Source organism: Leptinotarsa decemlineata, unplaced genomic scaffold (genome assembly GCF_025532065.1).
Source record: "Leptinotarsa decemlineata unplaced genomic scaffold, Ldec_3_MD MMD2_P_RNA_scaffold_10, whole genome shotgun sequence".
NCBI classification, from domain to species: domain Eukaryota; kingdom Metazoa; phylum Arthropoda; class Insecta; order Coleoptera; family Chrysomelidae; genus Leptinotarsa; species Leptinotarsa decemlineata.
In genome coordinates, this window is record NW_027412524.1 from 333,052 (window position 1) to 348,724 (window position 15,673).

General features: G+C 34.4%; 1 protein-coding gene across 2 annotated transcripts in view; it reads left to right on the forward strand.

Annotated features, from left to right (window-relative positions):
- The window catches only part of LOC111510307 (sodium channel protein Nach), a 260,847-nt gene that overhangs the window by 228,922 nt on the left and 16,252 nt on the right, over window positions 1–15,673 (forward strand). The window contains exons 6-7 of one of the 2 annotated variants that reach the window (XM_074186568.1): window positions 4,281–4,458; window positions 6,043–6,152. In XM_074186568.1, the coding sequence (XP_074042669.1) occupies window positions 4,281–4,458; window positions 6,043–6,152 (288 nt within the window). The remainder of the gene's footprint in view (window positions 1–4,280; window positions 4,459–6,042; window positions 6,153–15,673) is intronic. The other variant, XM_074186573.1, reaches the window with a different exon arrangement.

Sequence of the window (15,673 nt, forward strand, 5' to 3'; positions counted from 1 at the left end):
TACATGATGAATGAGCAGCAGGGGACCTTTTTTTTCCTGTGAGATGACAATGATCCCTCACTTTAACTTCACCATCATTGAATTGTTTAGAACAAATGCCACAATTTGTGGCAGAAGCAAACTGTTCCTCTTCCTCAGGAGTTTGTGCATCCATAGGAATAGGAAACCTGAGATGATTTTCATAAATATTTTTCAAATCATCTTCGATTTTGCTAACGAATTCCTGGGTTGCATCCACACCTCTATACGAAACAAATTTTGATAAATCATCATTGTATGAACATTTAATCAAATAAGCAGATGAATAAGGCTCATGTTTGAATGTCTTGATCGAGTACGAGTATTCAGGATTTGGTTTAGTGGTTTGAATCAGCTTGAGTACTGCTTCGAAATCGGCATACACTACAAATGGTACCTTCATTTGTTTCTCAAAGTTTTCAAAAGTTAGTATATTTTCAGATACCGTTTTCCATATTTATTGACTTTGAAATTGGTTGATGGTGTTGTAGTACTCAAGTGATTACAATCGTTTATCTCATGACGAAATAGTGATTGTTCATTAGAAAAATATAATAAACAGCCATCACAAAAATATTTCTTATGTTCATGAGCCGATAATTGGCTTGAATCTAATCTTGAAAGATCTTTGATCCAACAATAATGACTATTACCGAAATCATCAGTGATAAGTAACAAATTGACATGTCTCCCAAGCCTTTCCTGAGAGTAACGTAATGGTCCAATTATTTCATACATTATTTTACCCTTCTCGAATTTACTTTCTAAACCGTACACATTAACTGAAATATCATTCTTGTCTTCAAATTCCACAATATCCTTCAAATTTACCGGAAAATTCATACCTGTTACATCTATGACTGTATTGAAATGTGGATATGATGAAACTTCTGACGATCTATCGATTGCAGGATGTAGTGCTGAAGTGATAGCCCATGCGAAACAATGCTGATCTTCATTACGGACATTAACCACGGCCTTCCTACGCTCGATACATTCAGGCAGCTTCACATATGAACATCCACTGAGCGGGCTGTATTTATTGATGTTAACCTCCAGAAACATGATTTTTTCACAAATTCAACCTTAAATATAAATCAAAATTACTGATCCATCCAATTAAAACTTGGTAGAAATGCTTACCTGAATCACGTTCCTGGAATTCTGTAGTTTGAGCGATAATCCCATTTCGAAATCCATCAAATAAGGAATTCAAATCAGTAGATTGGTCAACTGTTCTATTCTGAGAGTTAAATGATTTGTTTCCCTTCAGGTCTTGTGTTTGCAGAATATAACTCCCGAACACTTCCATATTCACTTTGATGATTTTGTGAACCCTGATGGCTGATTCCAATAATTCTATAACTTTCTGCCTGATTTCATTAAAGAATAACATGTAATCGGTGGAAACAATGGAACTCTTCACAGTGTATGTAGCAATCCGACGCTTGAAGGCGCTCTTTATAATTTGAACACCATCACTCAATTGTACACATGTATTATTCTTATGTTGCAGTCTTCTATTTTGAGAATTCACTTGAGTCAATGGAATCATCACATTACAACAATTACATGTGTACACAGGTGCTTCAGCGTCATCTAATCTCACTCGTTTCACTTCTTGGCAACTCTGGAGCTGATGACGACGAAGGTTGTCACTACGAGTAGAAGATTCACCACAATCACAATAATATATTTTCTATGATATGTTTTCACTAACTCACCCGATGAAAACTGACATAACCAACACTCACCCACTTCTTGAATACCATAGTCCACGCCGCCTGCGCGTCACCGTCGAGAGTGAGGGTAGAGCCATGCGTTATGTCATAGCCATCGCCACATCGAGGGAGGTAAGGGCACATCGATGAATACGCATTACTCAGCCAAACGCCGTGGAGTGCACATCTAGCTCTCCTACCGTTGAACGGTTGCTGCCTGGGATAGAGCGATGTGTTACGTCACAGCCTTCTTCACTTCGAGAGAGGTGAGGGCACACCGATGAATACGCATTACTCAGCCAGACGTCGTGGAGTGAACATCTTGCTCTCTTACCGTTGAACGGTTGCTGTTGCTGTGACGTCACACCACTACTAACTTGGTGGCCTCTCACCGATGGAGCATTCATTACTTGGAGGATCTTCGAAGTATGCAGACGTATGTTTATACATAGACAAGCACATGATGAAACCCTGTACCGTGCATTCTCTCTCACACACACACACACACACAAAATCTCATATGAAAAAAAAATCTTGAACGATCCATGAACCAGACACTTCAAGGTCACATCGCCTTGACTTCATTGAATAACAACAAAAAGCAATCAATGCATCATAGTGGTGGGGGGAGACTCAGAACCGGAAAAAAATTCTGAACGATCCATGCACCAGACACTTCAAGGTCACCTCGCCTTGACTTCACTAAACAACAACAAATAAAAAAGCAATCAATACGTCATAGTGGTGGCGGGAGGCTTAGAACCGGCTCAAATCTCCTACTAGCATTTAAAAAAAATTGTTTTATGTTTATAAATCATAAAAAAATTGTTTTATATAACCATATATTGTAAAATAATAGATAAGGCAAAATTTTAGAATTAATTCAATTTAGGTTGGTATACCCGTATGGTTGGTACGCCTGGATGGTTTACCTGTATGGGTTACCTTTATAGCATAAGTAGGGTTAGCTCGCATTAGTTTCTAGTTTTAATCTTCCTCTTCGAAGATGATCACTTGGTGATCGAAACACGTGTCGAGGTGTTAAAAATAACGATTTGGTGTTGGGGAAAAAACTCCAGTAATATTCATTACTACACCAAAGGTTCCAAACAGTGCATCATAAGCTCATCACTTATTTAATTTAGCATTTGTTTTATTTATATTGGAAGTAAAAACAATATTGTCAACTTATATAACCAAAATCATTTTATTTCCACCTTCATGAGTTAACAAAGGGGTCTGTTGACGATGGTTTGATATCTAGCTTCCGGAGTTGAAGTCAACGTTTTGAAATTATTGAGTCAAGTTCTTTTGAACCATACTATGGCTTTCTCCAAACGGCAAACTGTGTAACAATCTGGGTTTTTTGAGTCTTCACAATGTAAAATGAAACCGCGCATGTGCTACCATGTTGGAATTTGGTAAAAATGTATAATATGACGCAGTAGCCAAGTTTGATGAAATTTTCAGAGAAGTTAGAAAAGAAAAAAAAATGAAAATTTTTGCGTGGAATTGGTTTGAAAAATTATTTTTTCAATAAAACATATTCTAGAAGTCAGTAGCGGACCATAACAAAAGTGATGAATTTAGCCCATTTCTTCACGAGGTTGTGACTTCGAAGTTGACTGAGTTTGTTCTTAATTGCGTAAATCTGGAATGTGTACACAAAAGTATCATCACTCGAGTAGGGGTAATCCCTATTCCCAACTATGCTGGATTGCGCACTCTTATGTAAATTACTCACTGCAGTCCTCTTAAATTTTGTAAGTTAAGTTAGATTATCGGTTGAGTACGTTTTTATTAGAAAATTGCTTCTCAGGTTGGGTGTGATTATATGTTAGGTTAGATTTGGATTAGAATTTTTTCGGAAATCAACAGTCCCAAGTCTGTAGAAAGTGTAAAAGAAAATAATTGAATACAAAATGTAGTTTTACCTTGGTTATGTTACGGATTAGACTTGTTTTGTTGACAATTTCATATACTTGCACTCATCCGTGAAGGAACTCTCAGAAGTCATATACAGAATTCTCAACGTGAAATACTATTGCAGAGGCTTTAATGTTGGATTTAGTTTAGTAACATCGATTGTTAGTCATTCTCCGTCAAGATGCCGTCGTAGAACAGGATCAAATGACAACAAAAAGAGATATGAAAAAGACTGGCTGAACAAGTAATAAAAAATATTGTGAGGTTCAACCAGTCAAAACTTCGAATACTGTCTTATTTCATTGAAGTTTTTATCAAAATGTTCATTTCAAAATTTTCAGTTATTAAAATGATTCAGAAATAGTTTATTGTCGAATATAATTTAGTTTGCAAATGAGTGTTGTGGAATGGAAGTTTGTCTTTAGAGTGCTAGTTCAGCTCCACTGTAAAGATTTTTTTAATGAATAATTTTCCCTATTTCTACTCGATCCTCTTGGAATTAATTCTTTATTTGAAGAGTGAAAACTAATGCATAATTTAGGAAAATTATTATTTCATATTGATTTTTGGACGCATGCATTACTGTTTATGTTTATAATTGATTCAATATTGCAGAGGCACCAATATGTAATATTTCAAGCATCCCATGTCTTAACGATGTCAGAAGTAAGGTCTCTAAATTTGGAGGAATAAACATATGTGACTGTCCATCCCAGTGTGAGGATAATTTCTACACAATATTGTCTACCTCCTCATTATTTGAATACAATCTGAGCAAGACTTTGCTATCTTTGTAAGTTAAAAAAATTATCTATTGAAAGCGAACCGAGTAAACGTTTTTGAAGTCTTATATGTAATGAAATTGGCCGATACTTGATGAAAATTCATAACTTATTCAACGCGTATGAAAATAAATTCATTGTATAGTGAAACACGTGTTGCGATTTTGTAAAATGTTTAGTGAAAATCTCACAATGACGTGTTACTTGAATAAGTTATGGACTATAAGTACACAGTGATAAATTGAGACTTTAAAAAGCCGGCCGCAAGATGAGACGCAGGTCGTGAGGTGACTGACGCATGGTGAGTCACGGTGAGAAAAAACTGCGGGTGGGTGGACCCCCGCAAGTTGAAACGCAGTTTGAGCCTACAGTTCTTAGGTGACGTGTCTTTTGCCTTTAGATTTTCAAATGGATTTGGTTTATGAACTTTCAATTGATATCAGCTCCGAATCTGAGTCTGAAAATGATGAGGAGGTTGAATCGATTATTTCTGCTAGCTTCATATCGCTTTCCTTTGCCACTTCCTCCCATATTGAACTTATTAATTTTGTTTCGCAAATCATGGCTAGTGTCGTACAAAACGCGACAATTTCTAACTGCCTCTATTAATTTTTCCTCCATTTCACTTGACACGCCGTGACTCACTGAAGAAATCTGCGGAAGGAGGACTGCGTAACGCAGGGTCACGGACCGCGAAAACTGCGTCACGTCACCCTGCGTCGGAACTTGCGAGGTTCCTATCATTTGTATGCGTCACCTCACGGACCTGAGTCTCAACTTGCGGCCGGCCTAAATGTTGTTGTAACACTATCCATGATAATAATTACAGAATTATCCATGATACATATAATTACACAATTTGTATAATTATTATCAGATTATTATTGATTATTAACAGATTTCTGTTTCTGTGAATGAAAATTAATGACACTATGCACAATAATCCAGTTATCCATGATACATATGATGACACGATTTGTGTAATTATTTTCATGGATAGTAAAAAATCATGTAGAATGATGACATTATAATATAGTAAAATCATACTTAGTTATCTAGTACTTCATGCCATGGGGGATTCAGATTTTCATAAGAAGTTGGATTATTTAATTTGGTGGTCTAAGTGTGAGGATTTACTAACTTATGAATTACTATGTGAATTTTAATCAATTTCTTCATTGAAAAGTTAAAAGTTATAGAGCTAATAATTAGCAAGGTCTCACTGTCCTAGTAAGGCAGAGTATATTTGTATCGGATATATGCTCAAGAACAAATTACCCATCCAAGTGATTCAAGAATAAAGTTGATTTGTTCAAATAGCAAACGAATTTTCATTCTATGCGAGGCCTTAACGAATGAACTTGTTTCTGACAATGTCTCAGGAAGAATAGAATAATTTGAATAGCTGAAGTTATTTATAATTTATCAAATGAAATAAAATTTGTAATTTGAACAGAACTCCAAAATTGAATGAAATAAAGGGCGATGCATGGAAAATAACAATATTGATTGGTAAACTCAGCTTTGTGAAGATTAGAACCTTTTTTTTTCCTAATATTGATGTTTTTGTACTTATTATATTTTCCTATTTTCAGTAATTCTTCTCAAATCGACGATTATACAGTCTTGCTGAATGTGTTTTTCCTGGACCAAAGACAAACGGTATATTTGAGGGATATCATAACTTCAACAATATATCTATTATGTAAGTAGTAGTGACTGGATTAACTATAAATCGGTCAATAGATGGGCTGTTACGAAGAAAACTCTTTGTTATAGTCAAGCTTTCGGTATATTTCACACCTTCGCCAGGACAACTACAATAATAAGATTATATTTCTTGTAATAAATATATAAATATGGAGAACTTACTAACGTGAGAATGAAATATAAAATGGTTCAAAAACAGATAGAAAAAACATGAAATGATGACAGTTGTTCAAAATTTGACTGACAATGTCAAGTGGGAAATTTCTGAATGATACTCGAATTACTAGATATTTTATTTTCTTTATCATATTTCAGTAGGTATGTGTAAATTTTGCTGAGACTATCAATATCAGTTCTTATATTCAATAATGTTCTTCGTTATTGATATGTATCATTTCCAAAAATATGCAAACCGCAGACACATGTTTCTGGCTATTTAGCCTTCGTCAGTACGGTACAGCCAAGTGTAAAGGATAGACAACACTTGGTTGCAAGAAAGGGGTCAAACAAGCAAGCGGATTCATCATCAGGGGCCAACTGCGATTTCGTGTCATCGTTGAAAGACCTTGTGATTACAAGGACTAACTCCCAACTCCGTCACGGGTGCTGCTATAGCAACCTGCGTGACATCCGGGTCCAAGATAAATCATGAAAGATAGAGGGATATTGAGTGAGAAGGTATTATCGATGGAAAAAAGGTTATTGGACAAAGCACTCGTAGGAAGGTGCGATATATATAATATATATATATATATATATATATATATATATATATATATATATATATATCGCAGCTCAGGTATTTCAGGTACTTTAGGTAAATTTGTACTGCATCAGGTACGCTTCTTTGTGTTAGATCTTCTCTAGGAATGTATATATATATATATATATATATATATATATATATATATATATATATATACAGCAAAATGGATAAACGGGGTCTCTCAGTCAAAAAATCAAAAATCAATCTCTGTTCTACTTTGCCAAGCTTTCGCTTCTAATGGGAAGCTTCTTTTGGGCAGTAAAAATGAGTTAAAAACAATTAATTGAACATATAAACTGACGGAGAAGGTTGAACATGTATGAGATTTTTTTTTGGTATTTTATACATGTTCAATCTTCTTCGTCAGATTATATATTCAATTTATTGTTTTGAACTCATTTTTACTGCCCTGAAGAAGCTTTCCATTAGAAGCGAAAGCTTGGCAGAGTAGAACAGAGATTTCATTTGTGATTTTTTGACTGAGAGACCCCGTTAATCCATTTTGCTGTACTTTTCTCCAGTCGCTAAGATTATCCACTATACAGGGTGTCCCTGGACTTCCTCTTTTCCTCTCGGGAATGTACAGATGGGGTCAAAATATCACCAGTACTTCATATAACTTTTTTTCCTAAAATCCTTCGTTACCAAGTAACGGGCCCTCGAAGTTACAAAATGAAAAATGTTTTTCTTTGATAACTTTTCAAGTGAATATTCAAAATCATCCAAATTTTGGTATTTGACTAAACAAATGAATTCCTTCGATGAGCTTTCATGCAGGAGTCAGTTGTTTTGCTACAAAGTCAGGAACGGACTACCCCCGATGGTCCACACCCAAAACTTTGAAATGACAGATATTTTTCAATATTTTCCAACAAATTAAGGTTACTTGGACAATTTTATGAATAAAAGTACTCGTGTGGAAAGTCGATCGGAGCAACGAGTCTTGATAAAAATGTAGTTTCACTCGACGACATCAAACCCGCTTGTCCACCATTATTTGAAATGAATAATTATCAAAGCAGAAATAATAATGATAACGTTAATTCAACAACATTTATCCTGAGATGTCTACCATTATTCGAAAATATTAGTTTTTAAGGAAAATGGAAATGATAGGTAAAATGTTCATAACGAATTTTTATAATGCAAACACGTTTAACTAACGAAACTCAAGAGCCTCAAGAGCAAATAGAAATGAAAAATCCGCTACAGAAACTGCTCGATATGACCACCTTCTCTCTCTATACATTTTCTTAGTCTGCGAAGACACCCTCTCTGTACTTGAAATAGCATTCCAGGGTCGTTTCGTATGGCTTCACAATGTAATGTTATTCTATTCAACAATGCATCTCTTGTGTGAATAGGTGTAGCGTAAACAAGGCTTTTTAGATGCCCCCACAGAAAGAAATCCAATGGATTTAAATCCGGAGACCGCGATGGCCATGAATATGGCCCACCTCTACCAATCCATCTATTGTGGAAAATATGGTTCAGATGGTCACGCACAATCAAACTAAAATGAGGAGGAGCGCCATCATGCATAAACCACATATCTCTTCGGGTTTGCAATGGAACATGTTCCAAAAGTCCATTCAAATCGTTCTGAATGAACTCCAAATAACGTTCTCCATTCAATCGGTCCTGTAGAACGAATGGTCCTATAAGATGGTTTCCTATGATACCAGCCCAAACATTCACGTTGAATTTCCGTTGGTGTTTGGTTTGCAATATCCCATGGGGATTTTCTTCGGCCCATATATGGAGATTATGAGAGTTGATAACTCCATCTCTACTGAAACCTGCTTCATCAGTGAATAAAACTCGATTAATAAAAGTCATATCCTCTCTTTGCCTATCCATGAACCAATTGGCATATTCCAGTCGTGCTGGAAAATCTTGAGGTGTCATGGCATGTACCTTTTGGATGTGAAATGGGTGGAGCAGTTGTTCCCTAATTATTCTATGAATAGTGGACTTGGATGTATGGAACTGTTCTGATAGATTTCTGATGCTCATTGAAGGATCATCAGCGACGGCTTCCAAAATATTTTCCTCCAATACAACGGTACGTACAGTCCTAGGAGCGCCCTCACCACCTCGTTTTGGCAAAACTGTACCTACAATAATATCGAAATAAAACAACGTGCTCAAATTAATTATCAATTATTACATACCTGTCTCCCTCAAGCTGCGATCGACACGCTCGAATGTTTCTCTTGACGGTACCGTTCGATTGGGAAAATGCTCGGAATACAGACGACGAGCTTCTGCAGCATTACAAAATGCTCGTCCATAAAATACATGCATATCTGCATATTCATTGAATGTAAACTGTTCGGCCATATCAAAAAAATTCAAAATATCATATAGAATATTGACAATACAATGATAGTCATATGACAACGCACCATTCAACAAAACAAAATCGCATTCCATTTTCTCATTTTTTATCAAAACTTTCTAAAAGGTTTTTTTGTCAACATCTGTGAAAGAAATGGAACATAATTATTTCCTGGATATTTTTCACCTGATCATGTGCAGCCGTTTTTGTAGTTTATTCGTTTGCTTTTTATTAGTATAGTAAATATTTTTTTCGAAGTGCGTTTTTTCAGCTAAATTTAGATTCGTGTTGAAGAGTTTCTCCCATAAAATTATAATTATCAGTGAAACTCCTCAACAGTTTAGCTGTGAAGAAGAATTTGAAACATTCGAATGTTGAGTTTCATGAGATTCAGATAACTGATCAACACGAAACGTGATTATTCCACACGTATTATGTACATACAAAAATATGGAATGAATTCGATATTTCATAGTAGAGTAGCTTGTTAGTTTAAAAACACCACGAATCTACAGAACTTGATATTTCTTTTGAAAAAATATCTGCTATCACAATTGTGACTAAAACTTCCATATAGGTACTGTACTTTTTTTTACGACTTCATTTTAGCATACTTTGTATTATTCCTGTTATAAATGTTGTTGAATTAACGTTATCATCATTATTTCTGCTTTGATAATTATTCATTTCAAATAATGGTGGACGAGCGGGTTTGATGTCGTCGAGTAGAACTACATTTTTATCAAGACTCGTTGCTCCGATCGACTTTCCACACGAGTACTTTTATTCATAAAATTGTCCAAGTAACCTTATTTTGTTAAGTTTTGGGGTGTGGACCATCGGGGGTAGTCCGTTCCTGACTTTGTAGCAAAACAACTGACTCCTGCATGAAAGCTCATCGACGGAATTCATTTGTTTAGTCAATTACCAAAATTTGGATGATTTTGAATATTCGAGGGCCCGTAACTTGGTTACGAAGACTTTTAGGAAAAAAAGTTATATGAAGTACTGGTGATATTTTGACCCCATCTATACATTCCCGAGAGGAAAAGAGGAAGTCCAGGGACACCCTATATATATATATATATATATATATATATATATATATATATATATATATATATATATATATGGTGACACCGTGAAGTTTTTAATTTTTGGTAACCATTTGTTGTCCATCTTTGCAATTGGCTGCACCGCGCTGATGAGGCCAATAGCCAGAATTACGTGTCCGCGGTTTGCCCTCCCCCCATTTTTGGAGTGTTGTGTCCACAAATTGTTTATTTTTTGATTTATATCATGCAAACTCGATAAAATCTATATTTGTTTTTATATATATATATATATATATATATATTGTAAAATGTATGTATATATATATATATATATATATATATATATATATATATATATATATATATACATTTTACATATTACATTTTACAAAAAGAATCTGAAGTTTTATATCTTCTATTAATTTTATCTGCGAGCGCTTTCGACAGTTGGTAGTACTGTCATCTTCTAGGCACTCCTGAAACTGAACTTGTCATCCCGTCGTCTGCCTCTTATACGGTCAGGGCATCTCAGCTCAGGTATTTCAGGTATTTTAGTTAAATTTGCCTGTATTTGTACTGTATCAGGTATATATATATATATATATATATATATATATATATATATATATATATATATATATATACGTATATAGCAATATATTAAAATAGTTATAGTTACACGTTCCCGTGTAACTGTACTTATTTATATAAGTACAGAAATAAATGTATATTTCAAATTTCAAGGAGGGAAAAATTTAGCGTGGCGTCTCTTTCGTTGCCTCAAGAAGAATTTCGTTGTTTCGAATATATATATATATATATATATATATATATATTATATATATATATATATATATATATATATATATATATATAGATAAGTTAATAATAGATAATAGATAAGTACTTTCTGATCATTCCCATATTGACCAATCATCCGACAACTTTGCGGAGAGGGAGAGCTAGTGTTTGCTGACTAGTTACGAACAAATCCTTGGAGTTATTTGGGATAGCAGCGAAGCGCAAGTGTACTCTTATAACATTATATTTCCAATATTTCGACAATGGTTATTGTCATCATCAGGGAGCTCAGATGATAGACTTTGAAATTATACAGAACTTAAGTTAATGAATGAATACTTACAATGTTAGTGAGATTGGTCGCAATTGAGTTAGAGTTAAAATTAAATATGAACGTTGTAATCATGATAAAAACAAATAACAACTATACATATACAAGACATATGAATTAAATGAAAGCTACAATATTTATACGTTAAATAAGGAATACTCATAAATTTTATTTAAGATTGAACGTGAGGATCTTAGGTTAGAAACACATCACTTGTCAATTTATTAAAATTTTCAAGAAGAAGTAGACTTGGCATTTGTCGCTGGTGCAATTTATCAAAGATTTACAGTTGCTTTCAGAAGAAAGAGTTTTGTTATTTAATTTTTGTTGATAAGTTGATAAATGAACTTAAGTAATGTCAGGGAGTTCCGTGGTGGCCGTGGTAGGGGACGGACGTCCACAAAGAAGGTACGCGGATGCCATGTGCTATCGTGGAGCCCCGTTTTGTGTTATGTCGTATTAAAATTGAAATGTGGAGTGTCTAAAAAAGTGATGAATAAGTGGCTCCCTTTATTCACGCCGGTATCCAGGCCGGGGTGGTTCGGATAACCACGTAAAGGGGGCTATATATGTGAAAAATTATCAAAAGGTCTCCCAAGTAGGAGGCGACTTCAAAAAATCAAATTGTTTTTGTTAAAAAAAAACTAGTGTTTTTTATTATAAAAAGTTAAAAAAAAATGGGTGGCAGCATTGCTTTGTGCAAGACCGCTGCGCCCCCGACGAAGCTCCTGTTAACCAACAGGAGGAGCATTGGTCATATGCGCCTGACGATAGGAAGCAACCACCATCTAAAATAGAGAGAGAGAGAGAGTAATGTCAAATGAGTTGTCTTTGAAGGAATTCCAATTTTTGTCAATAAAAAGTAAATAGGAATATATTTCACTTAAATGTTGTGAGTCAGTTTTATTATTTAGACAATTTCGTGATTGCGAAATGTAAGTCATTTCAAGGAATAATCTTTAAGAAACATTCCGCTCTTTAGTCAAGATTTTTACTGAGTTAAAATCCATTACATATCCATTATTATAAACATGTTCACTAAATGAAGTCTACAATCATTTTGTGTGCAGATATTCTGTCTTTAATTTTCAAAAATATCACACAACAACAGAACATCAGAAGTCAAGTAAATGTCAAAATATTCACCTAAATCACGACAATTGAACATGTCCCATACCTGTTCCACTCTATCATAAGCCTCATCAGAAATATACTTCTCATTCAGTTTGTCATAAAAGTCCAACTTCGATGGTATACTTGAATAATTCAATTTATCCAGACAATCGATAAAGTTATAAGGAAAAACACATTTCTGCCTAATTAGGGTAAACTATACAGTTGTTGGCCCCACGTAGTCATTGGCCATGCATTTTTCAAACGCTTATAATAACTGTAATCCATACTATCCGAATACACCGGTAGCGTTAAAACAAACCTAAACTATTCTCTATCACTAGATAATATCAAATTTCACAGATGGCATAATTGCGCAAAAATGGCGGTGATCTCTTTTCATGGTGCATAACTCGTATGTGAAAACAGTGTTTTGTTAAGAAAAGTTTAAGGTACACTGTGATTTGAGGTGAGTCAAGTCACGTAATTTTGTACAAGCAATATGTGGTATAGTTGTTTCTTATTGTATTATATATTGTATTGCATTATATATTGATTTTTGACCATTTATATGGCTCCAACCTCTAAATCTTAATTTATTATGGGGGGCCAATGATTGCCTGGAAATATCAGCAATAAACAGTTAATGGCCCCTAGGCCAATGACTATAAAATCTATTCTACTCGAATATGATTGTTATGAACATGACAATGATTAAGTAAACAAGGATAGGTATGATTAAATTATGCAATGAAGGCGTTAAAATATATATACACAGTTATTGGCCGGAGGCCAATAACTATAATCAGCTGGGGCCAATCACTGTATTTCTGTGCATTTTCAGTTGTGCAAAATGTCTAAAGTTGAAGAGGGTAGTCGCTATTCCAAAAAATATAGCGAGCAGCAGCTGCGAAGTGCTTTGAAAGCAATTAATGATGGTTGTACCACTCAGAGAGGCCGCCAGACATTTCAGTATTCCTCGAGCAACCCTACATCTATTTGGTATCTAAGGGATATGATGAGATATTGACTGATCCTCAAGAATTTTCAATGGTGACGAAACTTGTTTCAATTTATTTGCAATGTCCTACATCCCTCCTTGGTGAAAAATAATATTAAGTTTCTTTAATCCTTTTTGTAGATGGTCATAGCACCCACCTGACATACGAATTGAGTAATATCTGTGAAGAATTGAAAATTATTTTGATTTGTCTTTATCCCAACGCTACTAGAATCCTTCAACCAGTAGATGTATCTGCTTTCAAGCCAATCAATAGTGGCTGGAAAAAGAGTTTTGAAATGGAGGACAGACAATTTGAATTATATTCTTGGAAAAGATAAATTCGCGCTCATTTTAGAGGAAGTGGTCAAAATTTTTTTTTAAATGTTTGGGGGGACAAGAGGATGAAAAGTATAATAGTTAGCCACAACCAATGTGCTACGAAACCTTTCAAAATATCCTAGGTGAAGAGAAAATTAAACTGTTTCAAAACTTCTGTGGAAAAACTGATGATGACTGTTCAGATTTCATTCTGCTTTAAAACTGTGGAAAGAATTTCATACTGTGCGGAAAGAACCAGATAAAAACACAAGTAGGGGAGGAAGTAACGAATTGGATCCAACTGAATATCAAGACGAATTTAATTTAACTACCATTGACAACCAACTGGAGTTAGGACAAATAATATACATATGAGTGAACCATCGGTACCGACAGAGCCTAATCTTGAAGATCTAGACCTAGAAGAGTCCGGAAATATTTTGAATGGAGGAGAATTGGAAAGACAGGTATAAAAGATATTGAAAAACGAAATGATAAAGCAGAAAATGATTCGAATGAAAAATCAGATGTGGATTCATTCTCAGTTGATTTGGAAAAAAATCCAATTATTTTTGATGATATGCTAATGCAAATAGAAGGCAATGTCATAATTGAGGAAGTTCATACTAAGGCCGATGAAAACATGATGATATCCAAAATGACATACCTATAAATTTGGAAAACGTTTTGAATATGCAAAAACACCGCAGAGAAAAGGAAATAGAAACATAGAGAGAACTTCATTCGTAATAACTGAAACCCAATTGGAGGAAAAATAAACGCAAGCAAGAGGAGGAAAAAGTTTGCAAAGGAACAAGAAAAGAGAAAAAGAAAAAAAATGCGACAGGAACAAAAATCCGCAAATATTCTAAAAAAAGCTAGGATGGAAGAAAATAGGAAGAAGACGATAGAGAATGAAAAAAAGAAACCTGTAAGAAATGAAATGAGAAAATCGAACAAAAAGAACATTGTTGAATGTGTATCGAAAATGGAAAATGCAAAAGTATCGCAAAGCATGCAGCGTGTTACAAAAAACTTGTTTTAAAACGAGTCCAGGATACAATCAGATCAAAACTCAATCAAAACACACAGTCGTTCACACTGAAAAATTCTAATTCCATAAATATCATTTCCGAAGTTATTTTCAACCCCAATGAAGAATACCCTTTGAAAAATCTGATAAAAGAAGTTGGGATATCGGAGAGCTTTAATATCAAGATATCTGTTGGACTATGCTATATTTGCACAAATAATCTTTCACCAATTGATTTTGGAATCAAGTGCCAAGAATGTGCCAGATCTTACCATATTCAATGTATGAAAAGACACAGCTTACATCACTCAAATTCTGCAATTTTCCATTGCAAAACGTGTTTGAAGAAACAACAACATTGTATAAAATCTTATCTAATCTAATAAAATCCAGAATTAATGACTCAACTATATATTTATTAGCACTTTGATATTAACTCACTTATGTTTTAGAGTTCCAAAATAAATTGGTAATTATGGGCCAATAACTACAATATCATATGGCCAATCTCTGTAGTATAGCGGCCAATAACTGTGGATTTGAATATTTTCATTTTGGGACGTTCAAAAATTTTTTGTTTGTTATCAGAATGATCCAATTGTGTTTAAGGAAAAGTTCAAAGTTTACTCTATAAATCAAAACATAGTGAATTGCTTTTTATGCTCCAATATGACTTCTGTTCATATTTACAAAAATAATCAGACCTTAAAGGGCCAATAACTACCCCAATAACCCTAGCTGAAATTTAGCATTTC